The sequence below is a fragment of the Camelina sativa genome, chromosome 10, assembly GCF_030686135.1.
Source record: "Camelina sativa cultivar CO46 ecotype springtype chromosome 10, ASM3068613v1".
Taxonomy (NCBI): Eukaryota; Viridiplantae; Streptophyta; class Magnoliopsida; order Brassicales; family Brassicaceae; genus Camelina; species Camelina sativa.
In genome coordinates this window covers 5667062-5684470 of record NC_141889.1, presented here as the reverse complement: position 1 = coordinate 5684470, position 17409 = coordinate 5667062, and the positions used below count along the sequence as shown (strand labels likewise).

General features: G+C 34.2%; 2 protein-coding genes and 1 pseudogene across 7 annotated transcripts; all 3 read right to left on the bottom strand.

Moving 5' to 3' along the window:
* Positions 1-2757: 2757 nt before the first annotated feature.
* LOC104717430 (ethylene-responsive transcription factor CRF4 pseudogene) lies at positions 2758-4183 on the bottom strand (annotated as a pseudogene). Its single transcript, XR_015568160.1, has one exon. The product of XR_015568160.1 is annotated as an ethylene-responsive transcription factor CRF4 pseudogene (transcript).
* A 6840-nt stretch (positions 4184-11023) lies between these two features.
* Positions 11024-12963, bottom strand: LOC104717429 (SUMO-conjugating enzyme UBC9). 2 transcript variants are annotated; one of them, XM_010434983.3, is made up of 5 exons: positions 12409-12963; positions 12209-12315; positions 11704-11831; positions 11472-11576; positions 11024-11349 (listed from the first exon to the last, which is right to left on the bottom strand). In XM_010434983.3, the coding sequence occupies exons 2-5, from the start codon at positions 12276-12278 to the stop codon at positions 11206-11208; spliced, it is 447 nt and encodes a 148-aa protein (XP_010433285.2). In that variant the 5' UTR covers positions 12279-12315; positions 12409-12963; the 3' UTR covers positions 11024-11205. The 2 variants fall into 2 exon arrangements, with proteins under 2 accessions (XP_010433285.2, XP_010433286.2); XM_010434984.3 differs by having other exon boundaries at positions 12209-12312; positions 12409-12642.
* A 243-nt stretch (positions 12964-13206) lies between these two features.
* On the bottom strand, positions 13207-15602 carry LOC104717427 (S-type anion channel SLAH2-like). Of its 4 annotated transcripts, none has more exons than XM_010434980.3 (5): positions 15392-15602; positions 14848-15223; positions 14000-14770; positions 13866-13897; positions 13207-13777 (listed from the first exon to the last, which is right to left on the bottom strand). In XM_010434980.3, exons 2-5 carry the CDS (start codon positions 15214-15216, stop codon positions 13396-13398), a joined length of 1554 nt encoding a protein of 517 aa, XP_010433282.1. In that variant the 5' UTR covers positions 15217-15223; positions 15392-15602; the 3' UTR covers positions 13207-13395. The 4 variants fall into 4 exon arrangements, with proteins under 4 accessions (XP_010433282.1, XP_019086154.1, XP_010433283.1 ...); XM_019230609.2 differs by having other exon boundaries at positions 14000-14767; positions 15392-15556; XM_010434981.3 differs by having other exon boundaries at positions 14848-15249; positions 15392-15510.
* Between the last annotated feature and the right edge of the window lie 1807 nt (positions 15603-17409).

Genomic DNA, 17409 nt, shown 5'->3' with positions numbered 1-17409 from the left:
AACAGAAACCATAATGATAATGATGATGATCAAAGAGGAACAGAGAATCTCAAAAGTTCAAAAGAATTAAGAAGTAAAAAAACAAATCTTGGGAAACCACGATGAACGAAAATAATCAGCGACTGGACCAACAGAGGTGGATCTAGATGGAGTAAGAACCGGCGAAAGCAGCCATTGAAGATGCCAAAGAAAGGAAGAAGGTGGAGATTCTCGCGAGTAGAAGTAGTTATAAATATAAAAGTTCCCCAACATACCGATTAACTTTGTTGGATCAGTTGGTTAAGTCTATGAATCAGGGTTTGACCTTTGGAAGTTACCTTTTTTTTTTAAATGAAACTAGAGCATCAATACGATGTCGTTTTGATGTTTAATGCCACTTTCTCAAACACGTGTCATCTAAGTTAGTTCTTGACTAATATTTATTGATGTTGATTTTGAAATTGGCACTACTTTTTATGATTAAGCTTGAAATTTGAATTTTACAAAAATATAAGTAAAAATTGACACTAATAATTTGTACACATATAAATTAGCATGTACAGGCAGGAAATAGCCTTTTTCCGCCTTCTTAGATATAAATATTAACTATTATGATTTCCTCAATTGTAACCCGACCAAGTGTAAAATATTATTCATATTATCCAGATTTAGTTGGCGATGGATTCTAAGTCTTTGTTTGTGGAACATTAAGTTTGTTTTTCCGCGTAAAAAGTTCTTTGACGATGTCATCTATTATTCTCCGGCACTGTCTTATGTATTTTATAGTATTTTCTAATAGATTTCTTCCACATATCTTTTATTAGTCTTCTTTTATGATATAACCCGACAAAATAACATTTAAGAAACAAAAAAGCGGCTTTTATTAGTCAACATTAAAATAGGAGACTTCTAATACCTTCTTTGATGCACAAATAAACTAGAACATGATTACGTTACATGAATGAGGCCCCGAAAAGAGTTAGAAGATAGATGAGACAAAAAGAAGTAGGAAAAAAATAGTAACGCATCTCAATCAGTAACAAGTTAAAACAGTTTAACTTGATTAATCATGATGTTTTCAATTTGAACTTTTGGTATCGACATAAAATGCTGCAAACCACTAAGGTTCGATAAAGATTTGCATCTATTACGCGCATCCATATAGTGAACACGTCTTATTTGATTTTATTCACGTTGAAAAACTGACAATAATATACTATGCTTGATAAGAAAAGAGAACAACAATACTATCTGACCTTGCATTAATATAAAACTGGTATATAAACCAAACGAAACACTAAGCTTTTTAGTATGTCAAACCTTTTTATGTGGCCACTTTGTAAATGAAGAACTTTTTTTCTCAGAAGAGAAAACACCTGACCAATGTAACCACCTGTTTTAGTTTACAAACAAATAGTAACTAATTTAGTCACCCTGCATGTCTACGAAAAGTAAAAATTCTTTTCCTATATACTTTCCGCAATAATTTTAAAATGGGTTGGCTATGGTTTCATAATTTCATTGATCATACCGTTGACGAAGTAATTTATCACATTTTCTCCCATCGAAGGGGGCTTGTAGTTTGTACAAATAGATTTAGATCTCCAATATAATTTTAGTGAAAGTAGAGACGGTAGACAAAATCCAAAAATGACCTATTTAGCGTATAGCCATTTCTTGTTTGTTTGTATATATTAACTATTAGGCACAAAAAATGTGGTGCTAAAATGTATATACCGTATGAGTTCAAACATAGTAATGATATATGGTACAAGACAACATGTGGAGAGGCGCCTGGGATTATTATTTCTTACACTAGTGCAACATTTCGTACTCATTCAACTCCCTTACCTAGTAAGTTGTAACATAATTATCTCATATGGTTTGGGACATAATTATTCATACCTTTTGCTTCTCCCTTGTGATGATGTTTGGCATTTGTTATGATTTGGTTGTTAAGAATATATGCGTTGAAAAAGAAATTTAGGTGTTGGATTTAAATATCTTAAGGACATAACTCATGTATTTACCCCGTAAATAGGAATGAAGATTGGGTTAATTTACAAGAAAATATTGAAGTTCGGAACAAATATGATTTTTTTAACAGATTTATAGGATCTGAAAATCAATATTTTCAAAGTTTTAAACAAATTCAGTTATTGAGTAAAACCGAAATATGTAAAATCCGGCCAAATATTTCGTATCTATATATGGAATTGGAAGCCATTCTCGTTGGGTTTTCATTGTAATTTTGGACACTAATTTTACTTGAGGACATTTTACCTCTTTTTTTTTGTCTATATGAAAATATATAGCAAAACAAGAAAGTGACGAATTATTCAAAACTAATTGATTTGATTGAGAGAATCAGTCAACGATGAATATGTTCGTTTTAAAAATCATATTTAGTAAAATATATATTTCAGTCAAAGACTCATTCATAGAAATTTTATATCTGAAAAGGATAGTTTCCAATTTGATCCCTTATTTCTGTAAATAGTAGTATTATTTACCGCCAGCGTCAGAACACGAAACCCACACTTTTTTAATAAGCCATATAGGAAAAGGCAAAAGGAGCACCGACTGACTTAGACCTGACCCAAAAGCCACTTGCTCCACCGGTCACTAGCGTGATTTGCGCCTCCTCGTGTGGTCTCGCCAAAGAGAATTTTAGTTTGGCTTTTTATAATCAACTCATTTAAACCAAAAAAATAAATAAAACACAATAATAACACCATAAACACGTTCGTGCAACCCAAAGAAATTGACAAGAACAACAATACTAATATCTTAACTAATTACTTATTTTTCCCCAATATTTCTCCAAAACTGTTTTACAAGCCGACGACAAACATTAAATTACTTCTCAACAAAATCATTAAACACTAGGAAAGTAAAAAACAAAAAACAAAATCTTATCAAAAAACTTCAGACAAAATTTGACTCACAAGGGAGATATTTGCAACCGAACCGGAGTTTGGTAATGGGAAAAATAATAATATCACACAAGTAAAAGATCGGATATCAAAGAATCATCAAGATCGTTGAACATTGAACCAATCTCTTTGATATCGGAAGAGCAGTTTTCTCCGGTGTTGTAGTTGCTATCAAACAAGACGAGATCGTTGAAGAAGCCATTATCTGATGATTGATGAATAGGAGACATAGGTTGGTCGAAGATGGAGATGTCTGGTAGTGACTCATTGAAGTAGTTGTCGAGAAATGGAATGTCCAATGGAAACGAGTCATCAGTATTAGTGTGATTATTACCTTGTCCAAGATGCCAGCTAATTGGTTCTTGTTCTGGTTCAAGAAACTCTTGTTTAACCGGTTTGACATGGTCATTGAGTGCCTCCTCGGAGACATATGTTTGGTAGTTGAGAACCGATGTCGGAGACGATAGATGTTGAGAGTCGTCCATTGATTCTGATGTCGAAACCGATATGTTGCTCTCCGGTTCCGGTTCAGGTTCTGGTTCAGGTGGTGGTACGGCGAAGTTGGTTAGAGCAGCGGGGCCACGGAGTTTGATAGCTGCGTTGTCGTAGACGATGGCAGCTTCCTCCGCCGTAGAAAAAGTACCGAGCCAGATTCTCCGGCGTTGTTCCGGGTCACGAATCTCCGCCGCCCATTTTCCCCAAGGTCGCTGTCTGACGCCGCGGTACTTCTTCTGGGTTTGAACAGGAGGAGGAGGAGGATCAACGGGGAGCCTTTTCCGGTCCTTGGTCTGAGAAGCGGAGACGTCGCCGGAGGAGGAAGAGGAGGAGGAGCTAGGCTCGACTCTGATCTCGTTGATGAGTCTCTTGACACGTCTCCTAGGGAAGAGAAACTCCTCGTCGTCGCTTGATGAGTCAGTGGCGTCACGATCAATGAGACAAACACGAACCAACCTGGAGGACGAGTCACGAGCAGCACCATCACTCATCTTCTTCTTCTTCTCCACAGAAGACTTTTTAGTGTACTTTCTGATGACAGTCTTGTGCTCTGTGTACTTGACTGGTCTAAAATCCATAAACTCATCCATCATCACCACCACTCGTTTCTTCACCTTGTTCCTTTCTTTTTAAAAAAAAAAATAGATTCGAAAGAAGAAAAAAAGAAACAGAGATTCTTCTGGTGAAAAAATCTTGAGAGAGATTTGTATAGAGAAAGAGAATGAGAGAGAGTTAAGTTTAAAGTGAAAGATTCAGAAGTCACTGTTAAATCCTACTTTATAGGATCTTTCGGGCTTTAGCCATAATTGGTAAAATATATTAATCATAAAAAGAAATATATATTAAAAAGATTATTAGCCTTTTTCTTATTCTTTTCTTCTTTTTTTTTGGTGAGCAAAAGGGAAACAATTCTTTTCTTGAATACCTTTTAAAATTTTTAAAGAGGGGATGTATGTTTTGAATTTTTAATACGTCTATTGTGAAGATTCAGCATACTTAAAAAAAAAAAATTGATTCAAAACACTTGGGAAAAAATGTTTTCACGTAGAAATGTCGTGTTATTATATTTAACATATTTAAATAATAATCTCTATCTTTCATAAAAAATTGTTATTCGACTATTCTTTATACTCATATATATTAAGAAAAAAAATTCTCTTTGCACTTAGCACTTTATTAATACATTAAATTTAATTTTTCTAGTTTTTTTTTTTTACAACAAAGTATTTTTTTTCCTAATTAATAAAATAAAAGGGTTAAATTTGATATTTGATTAGTAAAATTTATATTGAAAATATAAAACGACATTTTTATGAAATACAGATATACTATATAATTTTAGTAGGACAATTTTGTGAAACAAAAAAAAAGTATTAAATTCATTCTTAATCTCAGTTTATCAAAATAACACTAATAATGTAAACTTTTAAGACGTTTGAATTTTTTTGAGAAACGGAAATATAAAATATATTTTACTACTCCAATATTTATTAGCTGTTATATATCTACTTGTTTCTTTTTTTTCTTTTTGGGAGGTTTTAAAGATTCTCAAAAATCGTCACTTCTCCCAGTGATATGATAATATTAGCCACATATTTTGATTCACTCAGATTTTTCCCCATACGAGACGCCGCATTCATACAAACAAATCACATATTGACACGTGTTCATTTTTCCTCTTGATGAATCAGCGCGTGGTTTTACTCTCTTTGATATACGTTATCACGTGACCCCAAGATACCCGGTCCCCGTTTTTTCTTTTAGTTTTTTATTATTTTTTTTTGTTTGAAAAATATCTTTTATTTTAATATTGTATCTGTTTACTTGAAGACAAATTTTTTACTAAACATTTTCGAAAATATAGTATTAAAAAAATAATATATCATGACTTTCACATAGGTTTGACCGACATATGTATGTAGTAGCGACTTGTTTGAGCTGTTTCGTGCAAATTGCATTCATTTCTTATGAACATCCTGTCACGTGATATGTTTTCCTTAAAGTGCTTATTCAACTAGTAAACAAAAAATACTACTACATGTGTAAATGCTATATATTCATTTCCCAAATGAGTATTTGAATTAGTATACGTTTAATTCCAACTACTGTAAATAAAGGGAATCACAAACTTATTTTCCGGTTGAGAAAATATACAATATTTGTTTGTTTCTATATATGACTTTTTTAAGGACAACATAGTTACCAAATTATTCAGTAAAATCTTGTCAATTTATACAAATGATAATTAACGTGGCGGCCAACTATAGGCTTTGGCGCTTATTTTTATTTATTTCGGTTTCAAGGCTTTTTTTCTTAACAATTTATTTATTGTTAAATGTTCAATGCTGAATAAAGCGATTTTTAAAGGGTTTTTGATATAATATAACTGTGTAAAATGAATTAATATTTATGTGTTGTAAACATTTTATACATCGGACAAACCTTTTTTTTTCTTTACATTGAGATTGTTAATTTTTTGTTTTAATGACTGCTTTTTGATACAGACGTTATTCATAGCTGAGGTATATAATCTGGAGATGTTCATACTAAATTTATTTTACTAAAGAAAGGTATCATACAGTATTAGTCTTCTTCGTACAGTAACTTGTCCTGGTCTGACTCTGAGGGTCCGAATGGTAACTGCGGATTCAGTAGTGCGGAACAAAAAATTTGCTAGTGCAGTACGGTTCAACTGCGGTACGTGCGGGACAAATGTATTTGCGGGACAAGTGCAGTTATTCCAAAATAAGCGGTACAAAATAATGTTTGATTGGTGAAAAAATAATAAGCGGTGCATAATACATATTATAGTTACACATTATAAACATATATATTATATTAATATACTTTTATCGTTACACATTATAAACATATTATAGTTTTTATTGTTAGTGAAATAGTATTTACATTTTATTTATAATTTATGAACTTTAAAAACCAAAGTTATAATCATGTAAAATTTTGTTTATTAAATAATGAAGAAATACATCTTTTAAAAATAATTTCATTATAGAAGAAACTATAGGTTACTTGTAAATTGTTAAATCTAGTTAACATAAATATGATACATTTTAGATGACATCATTTAAAATTATATTTTGATTAAAACTGACTTAAGTTTTTTGGATCTGTTTTTCCATATTATAAGTAATTATTTTGTAGTTTGTGAAGAATAATGAAGTAATATTTTTTATAAAAATAAATAAAAAGTAATTCATTTATCAGAACTTTTAAAATTTTAAAATCGAAAATACTTATAGCATTGAGATTTTGTTTTTGATCAAATATAGCATAGAGTTATTGTTGAAATTTAATTAATTATTCCTCTCTTTATAAAATAAATAATTAAAAAATAATAAAATAACAGTGCGTAATCTACAAAAACGCTACCTAATTGATTATGGACAAACAAAAAGCGGTCCAAGAGTATATTACCTTTCCTTAAAAAACGCAAAGTGGTTTTCTCATTTTTTTTTTGAAAAACGCCTATTGCCAACTAAATGTATGAATGGTAACATGAATCAGATTTTTCTAAAAAATGTTCAAATACGCACTTATACGTGTTACTATTCACTGCCTGAAAAGTTGGATTTTGTTGAAATAATACCCCCCAAATAGTATGTTAATTTTGTAAAGTTGTGTCGATATATATGTCATCTCAAACCGAGTTCTGATTTAGTTTAGGGTTGGCAAAGCTCAATATGAAACCAACACAAGAAAAACGAGCGAATATTTGTTTGTTACGTTAGTCTGACGAGGAGCACAATAAGTCTGACTAAAAACAATCCAAAACATGAATGAGGTGACATTAAATCCTCTGTGATCAGATTTGACCATAAACCTTAATACGTCAAGCATTAGTATTAAACGTCTCACAACAAGAACAGAACATTAGATTTTAGTATACTAATTGACACCTCTACGTCATTGTAATCTTTCAATTGTTAATCTTTGTAGCTAAATGAAATTATATATGTATATTTAATTTGTACAATTTGTCATTGGTTTTCATCAAAACATACTGATCATAACTTCCACAAATAATGTTTTGTATATAATTAAATACAAACCGAGAGCGAAGACACAAACAAAAAATAAGGTGTGTGAGAGAAGGCGAAGACGATTTGATTCTGGAGATCCAAAGTGGAAAGGACGAGAGAGTGAGAGAGAAAGACATGGAGAATCCTTTGGATTGACAAAAGACAAACCCCGAGGTTTAGTGAAGTGTTCTTGGCCACTGTCCTCCATTGAGCCAAGTGACCAATCCACGTATATATATTATACAGTATATGCGTCGATATATACTATTACAACACCCACATTATAATACGTACAGGTGTATTACTTAAAGACGACAATTAAGTGGGTACATTGAAATTTAGACAAACTGAATCTTTTGATTGGACTAGGCTTGACCACGTTTCTCTTTCTATTTCGAAACTAATCATAATAATCGGTAAATATTTACTTCTACATCGTCGTTTGTTTATTATTATTATTTTTTTTTTTACCTCTATATCGTTTAAATCTATAATAACGAATGACCAAATTTTTGAGTTCCATCCATCCTTAGAATTTTTCAGGTCGATCATGATGTCGCTTGTGTAAAGTTTAATATAGGAACACAATTTACTTATCAAGTAGCAAGTCAAAATCCAAACATCGAAAAATCAATTTTTAATGATTAGTAACAACGTAAATGATTCAAATTATTGTGTAGAAGAATCAGTCCATCCTCTCCATGGTGAAACAGATGATATCATCCGTTATATGATGTCATGAATACTTTCTATTTTGGAGCGACAACAACTTTCTAACCCAATGACAATAAGACTTCAAGACTACGGTCTTGAAGTAATATATCCAACCCAGTAAATTTTGCTACTATTAAAAAATAAATCCTTCGGTTCACCATTAATCGGTGACACGTGATAGCAAAAATTTAGAAAGATTGCGCTAAAGAATTTGTGCAAAGCTGATATAATGTGAGCATAACGTGTCCATTTACGGTTATGAACGAAGAATCCAAATAGAAATAAACGAAACTTGGTAGTATAATAAATAAATTGAAAGGACAAAAGATTCATTCTAAAAAGAAGGGCCACCCCTCAAAATATCAAAACGTCGAAAGCTTTATCACCATTAGTTATATATAATTTGATGTACGTTGGTCTTGGTGCATATTGCTTTAAACTAATTAAGAACGAGCTCGAACTTTGATGGACAAATAAAGACTAGAGAAGGTCACCGCTTGAGTGATTATTTCTCAACCAAGTTAACGATAATATAAACAAATATCAACATTAACGTCTGAGTTTTCGAGTTTTCCCAAGCTAATGTTATGTCTTGGAGCAGAAGCTATATGGTCTCGACTCGTGAGTACTACTCTCAAGTCATTATCGTAGACAGCCTTAGTTTCCAAGCAAGAAATGTTGGTCTTTTGTGTAAAAGTTCAATTAGCTTACATATTTACTAGAAATTTGTTCCGCTCTATGTTTTTATATATATTAATTACATTTTACGTATATAAAGCAAATTTCAACTTTAAAAATAACCTTTGAAAATTAATAATTATTTGTTGAAAGGCGCGTCCAAACTTATCGATCATCGGAGCTAGCTTCTACCGTACTAGCTTTGTTGTTAGGTAAAACATGGGAATCGAACAAAGAGTAAAGTAGTTAAACCATTCTGTTTTAGGATTTGGTTCAAGACAAATTATCTGGTTTGGAGAGTTTCCTTTTCACCGAAACTTTTTACCGTGCCTCGTGACTCCTTGTCTCCGATACTCTTGTGACCGGCTGAGTGTCCATTTTAATTCAATATTTTCTTCAACAGAAATTGTTTGGTTTAATTTTTAAAAAGATCTGATTTATCCTTCATGGCAATTTCAGTTAAGTTTTTACAAAATATGTAATTTGCAGATTCAAGTAAGGATATAAACGTCTTATTAAAAATTAGTAATAATTAAATCGACCAAAATTCAAAAACAAAGTTACGTACTATATAGTCTTTAAACACCTTCCATGCTCAACGTGATCGTGGTTTTTTGGGTTGCATCGGGATTTACTCTGCCTTTTCTCTTGATACTTGGTTTCTTACTTCCTTATAGTAATAGTTTTCGTGTTTTGATACATGAAACACGACCGTTGGTGGGTCGATATAGTTGACCACTTTTAGTGGATTTGTTTTATTTAATTCTACGAATACTCTTTCTTTTTGTCTCAATCCTTAAATTGGAGGTATACTTGACCAAACAATTCTTTTAAAAAAATTGGCCGTACACGTTTTAGATGATAGTCCATTGAATTATGTAAAAGCCTCGAATTATTGAAGAAAAGGGTTCACACTAATGAAAAACAATTTCAATAGTAAGATAACACTATAACAAACACTAGTTTACCGGTTTTATTATACACTTTGTCAACTTCGACGAACCTATAGAACTCATGAACAAAGAAATGCAATGGTTTGCTTAGATTTTTTTTTTATAAAAAATACACGCACGTATAGTGTAGATAAGAATTACTATTAACTAGTATATTTAAGTCGTACAGTTACGTATTTACAATAGAACTATTATGAAGTACAAGACAAAACTTTAAACAAAATAAAATGTAAAAAAAGACAAAGTTAATCAATGCGACTGCAATGAACCCACACAAAGACCTTATGTGATGCTGATTTACATGTGCATCTACCTAGTGGTTGTTTAAATGCATTAGGAGGAAAAATAACATTCGGTTCGAATAAAGTTTACTTTAAAAAAGTTTTATCAGTAGTGCTCGAGTAGTGAAAACATACATTTAAAAACTTATTCGAATGGACTTGGAAGCCTCAGTAAACCCAATATACAGTATATCAAATTATATACAAGTGTTGGAGTTTCAAGAAAGATAATAAACTTTGATTTATACAACTCTCAAATTAATGAAAGACAATTCTGAATTGATCATACAAGTGGGAGACTAGCACTTTCATTAAACATAATATACATCCTTGAATTTTCTGGATGAATCGTTAACAAACTAACGAGAAAAATTTACCAAAAATTTTACAAACATCTGAATGTATTTTAAAACCTATAAACTACAAATAAAGAGGGATCTAATTCATGGATTAAACCTTCTATTTAAAATATTCTCTATCACTGAAGTGAAAAGGTCTAATATGCCAAAAAGTTTTTAGTAGCTTTGAGCATACTACAGTATTTCGGAAAATGGTGGTTTGTTCCTTCCTAAGGAATAATTCAAGTACTCTGTTCCATATCCGACCAATCTCGCATCTGCTTGAAATAGATTTAATTGGTAAGAAGTTAATAACTTTTAACATCATTGTCAAACCGTACTCTTAAGCCCATATGAACCCAACAAAACAAATTAGTGATTCCAGTTTCCTTAAATGGTTCATGTGATAAAAATGGAAATAGTACTTATGTGACTTATGTTTACTAAACGACAAAGCTCATGATTCTAGTTTTGATAGAAATGAAAAGAATATTAGCGTTGATGATGATCGAAGAGAACAAGGGGGAAAAGACCAACTGATAACCAAAAAGAGTCCATTTTAAGTAGAAGAACACAGATACGCATCACACACAATAAACAAACATTAGATGGGATGATTTAAAGTTTTTATAGTTCCATGGAATGGAATGAAATGGAGATCATATGATTTTCTTAATGATCCTGTCTTCACAAATTTTATAAGACAGACAAAAGTGTCTATAAAGATCATTACAATAGCAATAAGAAGAGTTTAATTATTAGGGGGCTCTTCCTTAAGGACAGTATCTGCGTCAGCCCATGGCGTACTTTTGGGTCCAGGTCCGAGCAGTGGACTCGTACTTGTTCTTGTCTGTCTTGTACATGTGAGCTATCTCAGGGACCAAAGGATCATCCGGGTTTGGGTCCGTTAACAACGAACAGATTGATAGCAGCACCTGTATGCATCACACATACCAAAGGCTCTGTTACAACTAAATAATGCTCATATGAACAAGTAAAACTGATATAAAACCTTCTCTGGCTCATGTGATGAAAATGAGGAAGAAGAAAAGGAAACCTTGGAAATAGTGAGGGCGGGACTCCACTGCTCCTTCAAGATGTCGAGACAGATGCTACCATTGCTGTTAATGTTTGGATGGAAGACCTTCGTCCTAAAAGCCACCTACATTTTAAACAAACCATATACATATAGGAACGTAAATCAAGCTAAGCTACCACAGAGGAGAAGAGCATGCAAATGCAACCATAGACAGACAGAGAGAGAGAGAGAGAGGGAAACGAATTTAAACCTTAGGAGGCTTAAAAGGGTAATCCGGAGGGAAATGAATCGTCACAAGAAAAACTCCTCCAGAGTAAGGGCTATCAGATGGACCCATGATCGTAGCCTGCCAATGAAACATGTCTTCCGCAACAGGTCCTGTCAAGCAAAAGTTTTTAGTATCAAAACCCAACGAGAAACCAGAGAGGTTTCTTATATTTCTAAGATCTCATCACAAAATGAAACCAGATCTATCAACGAATCAAACAAAGTTTGAACCTTTTTGGCCTTATATGATTCAATCCCGCTGAATTACAAATCAAATGATAATCATGCAGCTGAATTACCCACAAAGATTATGGATAATTTAGATCTAAGCTAACGAGAGATCAAATACCAAACCGTCTTACACAAACACAAACACAAACCAGCTCAAAAGAAGATCAAAACCTAGGATCCATCATCATCATCATCAAGCAGGCAAGAGCAACACGAAAATATTGAATAAACTAAAAAAAAAAAAAAAAGGGGAGAACCTGCGCTACAAGAAGTAGGAGGATCCTTCTGCAGATCCTTCAATTCCTTCAAAATCCGTTTCGATGCCATAACCAAAACCTACGAATCCAAAGATTTGAAGGGTCTTCTACAATCCCAAAAAAAAAAAAACGAATCACAAGAGTCAGCTGAGGATCAAAGAACACAACCCAGATAAATATAGAAGATCCAAAAATTATACCTGTGGCGGATTGAATCAAGTTGTCGTTTCGGCGTTGTTGTTGGTTCTACGAATTTGGGGAGAAGAAGAAGAAGAAGAAAGGGTGGTGATGGTGAGAACGAACGGAAGAGAAAGAAGAAAGAAGAAAGAAGAAAGAAGAGAGAAGATGTAATGTAATGTGGTCGCGACCACAATAAATAGGGTGCGGATAGATTCTGGTTCGTTGATTAGTGGACTTCCTTCTTCTTTCCCTTTTTTTATTCTTCTTAGAGATTCGATTTTTTTTTTTTTAATTATAACCTTTTTTTTTTTTTGTGTCTGTGGGTGGGCCAAACTTAGCGTTGTACCTACGGCATGAGAAATTAAAAAACGCGGTTGTTCTTATGATCGTATCCATGTGGCGCCGGTGGTTCCCCATTCGCCTTTTCGCCGACGTCGTTTCCTAGTCAACCAAAGATCGTATGATCTGACGGCTGAGATTTTTTTTTTTTTTTTTTTTTTTTAAATTTGATTTCAAGATTAATCCAATTGGGTAAGATTATCAAACATAACGCAACTGTCGTGTCGTCTACACACTATTTTCGACGGGATATGATCTACCTCGTTATTATAGTACTGATATTGTGAAGGTCGTGGTTGGTTTGGTGTGACTAAAAGAAGACTGCATCTGACTATATGAAGCTTGTTTCACATGATTTTACGTACTCTCTCACTTACACGAGACTTGTTCCTTAGATGTGATTTGGTTTGAAGGTGTGAAAGTGGTTTTGACTAACCCAATCATTTTGTTTCGAATCGTATAACACGAGATTATGATTATTTTTCAAAAATTAAAGCAAATCATATCAATTAATGTATCCGGTATCCCCAAAACTTTATTATTGTTTGAACCTAATGCTCATGATCACTCTGTTTCTTCCAAGAATATTATGATCAAACTTAACTGAGTGTGAGACTTTTACGTACCAAGGCCTTTTCTTTTCTTTTTTTTCATTTAAAGAATGATCTTTAATTTGAATTCCTTACCCTGGGAGGACAATCTACTTTTATGAATGGTGGAGATTCTAAATCTGTTTCATTATCTTCCGGATCCATAACCTTTAGACATCTCTGATCACTATTTCGCAAGCTTCCTTTTTTGAACCATCTCTTCTGCTTCGGTTGCTCTGCGCTTATGGCAATGACAACGTCATTAGGGAAGAGATCACCTTGTACAAAAGCGTGCATCACCGTCAATCCTAGCACACCTATCACCGTCACAGTTGCTGCTCCCGACATCACTACCGACAGTATCTTAGTTGCTACTCCCGTTACTTCGTCTGAATATTTTATTGTTGCGCTGGCCACTGCCGTCATTGGAAACGTGTACGCCCACCAAGCTAGCGAGAATCTGACGTTTTTACAATAATTATGTCAGATAACATCCATCTTATTTTTCATATTTTTGGTCATACCGTGCAGTTAAAGAAATAGCTTACCTAAATCCGCGGAAGAAGTTAATCCGACAAACCTGAAACAAGAATTACGGCAGGCAAAGTAGTTAACATTTCTTGTGGGATAAGCAACTTAGATCTAGCTTACTGGAACTACGTTAATTGGGAAAAAAGTTTACCAGAGAGAAGTACAAGAACAAGGAGATGAAGTAAGCGAGACGCGAACCGAGATCAAAAGAGGCTGAGATCTTGGTCCAGGCCATGGAAGCGACTGCCGGTGCAGCCACAAAAAGGAAGAAAACAGGGTGAAGCTCTTTAGGTAAGGTTTCGTTTGTGGGAAGTCTCTGATAGAGAGTCACAAATAAGACCAAATAATAAGCCAACCCCACGGCAAAAAAGAACATTGGTCCTTCTTTCAACCCCATTGTTGCTCCTAGAAGTGCTCCAGCGAAGTTACCGACAATAGAAAGGTGGTTTGTAGGGTTAGCGACTTTGGAGAGGCGTCGTTGTCCACCAGACATCCACTGTCCGTAAATCTTCATCTCAAGAAACAAGATTGGAGCCATAAGGAAGTACCAAAGTGTAGATGGAAGATGCGAGATGATGGAGTGTGGGATTCCAAGTGCCAAGAAGAGGATTGATATGAGAGGAGCGAAAAAGAAGTTGACTCGGATCGGATGCCGGAACTCACGGCGGACCGCCTCGAAGTATAGGATGGTTTTGAGGAGGTAAGTGATGGAAACGGCGAGGAGGAGGAGAAGAGAGATCCACCAGAGCACGTGGTTGATCACTTGAGTCACGTGCAAGAACCTCTCGGCGTTTGTGGTTGCTAAGGTCTTCCACATGATGGCTTGACTGCTTACACCAAGACACATCCCGTACGATGTGATCGGAAAACGTAGAAGAAACGGCCACGTTTTGTCCTCAGGCAGAACTATCTTCTCCTTCTGCTGTTAAACCACCAATTAAACCAGCAAACACAAGAACGAATCATGCATAAGCATAAAAGAATGAATAAATATAATACCTTGAGGGTTTCAAGTTCGGGACCTTGAAGAGCATCAAAGAATCTATCAGCGGTTAAAGATTCAGTGATCTCTTTATCCTGCAACGAACTTTCGATGGGTTTTCCACGTAAATTCGAAATCTGACGTTCGAGCTTCCCTGACATGGTCCTGAACAGGTCATACCTCTTGTCGTGGAAGTTTCTACAAGTTTCTTGATCAAGAAACATGGCACCTCGAGGCATAGACTTGGAATGATGGAAATTCATCTTCCTCCCCCCGTTTCGTGTCTCTAGTCTCGAGAACTCTTTGCAACTAGATTGACGTTGGTTTTGAAATAGATCTGGGTTTGCTGAAGAAACCAAAGGACTGACCGATCTTGGATTATTCATCTTTTCCCTGTTTTTTAGTACATAAATTTGGAACTATATTCATAAAGATCCATATACAAATAAACCAAATCAGAACATCACATCAAACTTTGCAAATGGATTAGTTGTATTTATGTATGATAACAAAAAGAAAAACATGTGAACCACACACACATAAATGAATATAGATACTTACAGACAGCGCTAGAATATGAAGAGAAAGTGATAGAAACAAAGAAAATGTAGATCTGATCAGTGTGTTTTGGAAAGAAGAGAACAGAGGAGTAAGTAAGTCGGTGTGGCCGTATGTGAAGTCAAAATAAGTCCTCTGAAAGGGGATACTTTTGTAAATGTGTGGGACAGAACTAAAGGGGTCTTTTGTGTTTTGGTTTTAGTGCTGTCAAGATAAAGCTTCTAATATTTTTCACTTTTTGTTTATATTTGAGTTGTTTTGTTTTGACTTGTCCTAATCATACATTCACTTGCGTTAGTTGTTTTATATGCTCATTCACAACTCAACCGATATGATCCAATGACAATAACCGGCCTGAAATTAGTACCACGCTATTGCTAAATTAATCCGGGGATAATCAAGTGATGATCACGTATTGCTTACCGGCCTGAAATTAATCCAAAAATTATGCAAACTAGGTTAGGCAAAAACAACAAGAAGAAGTAATATCAGAGATAACGACCACGATACAATAGAGATAACACGTTCCTTAATTAGGAATGTATCTAGTGGACACGAGAGTCAAGCAGTCAATAAAAGAGGCGGCTTTTTGCACTCTCGTTTAGTCGCGTCCGCGCTTCGTAATAACCGTTCCGTACATTCGTCAATGAAATCGAATATCCTATTTTTTTTTTTCTTTTTTTTTTTAATCTACTATAACATGTTGTTGTAAGTTGTAGTAATGAAAAATGGACTTTGTTTCTGTAAAAAGAGGTTTTATAATTCAGCATTTATTACTCGTCGATTACATAGAACTTTGTGAGTATGTTTTATACGCCACCGTTTACTTTACTATAGCTTTAGAGGTGTTATTCAATCTTGTATTTTAATGGAGTTGAGTGTATTTCAAAATCCAGCGTTATTCAATTAGGTATTTAAAAAAATATAATAAAATCTGCTGTTATTGGATTAAAAATTTGTTGGATGATTTTAAAGCATTGTAAAATCGTTGTTATTCAATTTCCAATGGATTTTGTTTCACTTTAGATTTTGATGTATTTTACATCCAAAACACGAACAAACACAATCTTAACAAATTTTGAAGATTTTTCATAAAACTTCTCCTGATGAAATCAATAACATCCGGTAATTTCGTCGTCGTCGACATCCTCGTGTTCACCGAATCGACCATCTCGCGATGCTTCCGAGACTTACCTTTTTCTAAAATCCAGTTCAGTTGCTGATTATTACAGCAAGTTCAAGCGCTGGAAATGGCACCAGCAAATTACAAACTACCAAGTGCATGTCTTTGGATGCAGAAGAAGTTGTGTTTCGAGTATCACTAGAAGCAGCACAGATTATGAGGAGAGAAAGAAGCTATGAGTTCTTCTTCTAGCTTGGTGAGCTTAGCCAATGCCGGTTAGAAATCGCAACGTCGGTCACACATGTCGATTGGTCTGAGGGAAAATGGCATCCGAAACTTACAATGCAAGAGACATCACTCCTTACCTCATCAGGAAAATCAAGGTTCCTCTTGTTCTTCTCTTTCTCAATGCTCCGTTAGATTTTGTTAGAAGCAAAAGCTTCTTCCTCTTTCACAGAACAGAACAAGCGTTTACTTTGTTGTTCTGTTTTAGTGAGACACTCGGTTTGTAAATAACAAAATCAGAGTAACAGAAACTGACAAAATCAGAGTTACATAAACCAAATATTAATATCAGCCCTTGTAATTGTACTCTCATGTGGCTGGATTCATTGAGAAAGCAGAGAGGAGCTGAAGTCAAAGGGTGTTGAAGAGTCTTTTGCTTAAGCGTTGAGTATGATATCATACCATATGCTTGTCTTTCCTCTATACTCTGATTGGATTTGCAGGAAGGATATCAAATTTGTAATAGAAAGGAGTTACAAATCCCATCTATCAATTATCAGACTTTATTTCTTACAGATCCCATCTATCAATTTCTTTGGATGCAGGGATCAATGTTGTAGAGGAAAAGAGGCACAACAATGGCTTCAGAGCATCCTGAGATTAAAGTGAATCA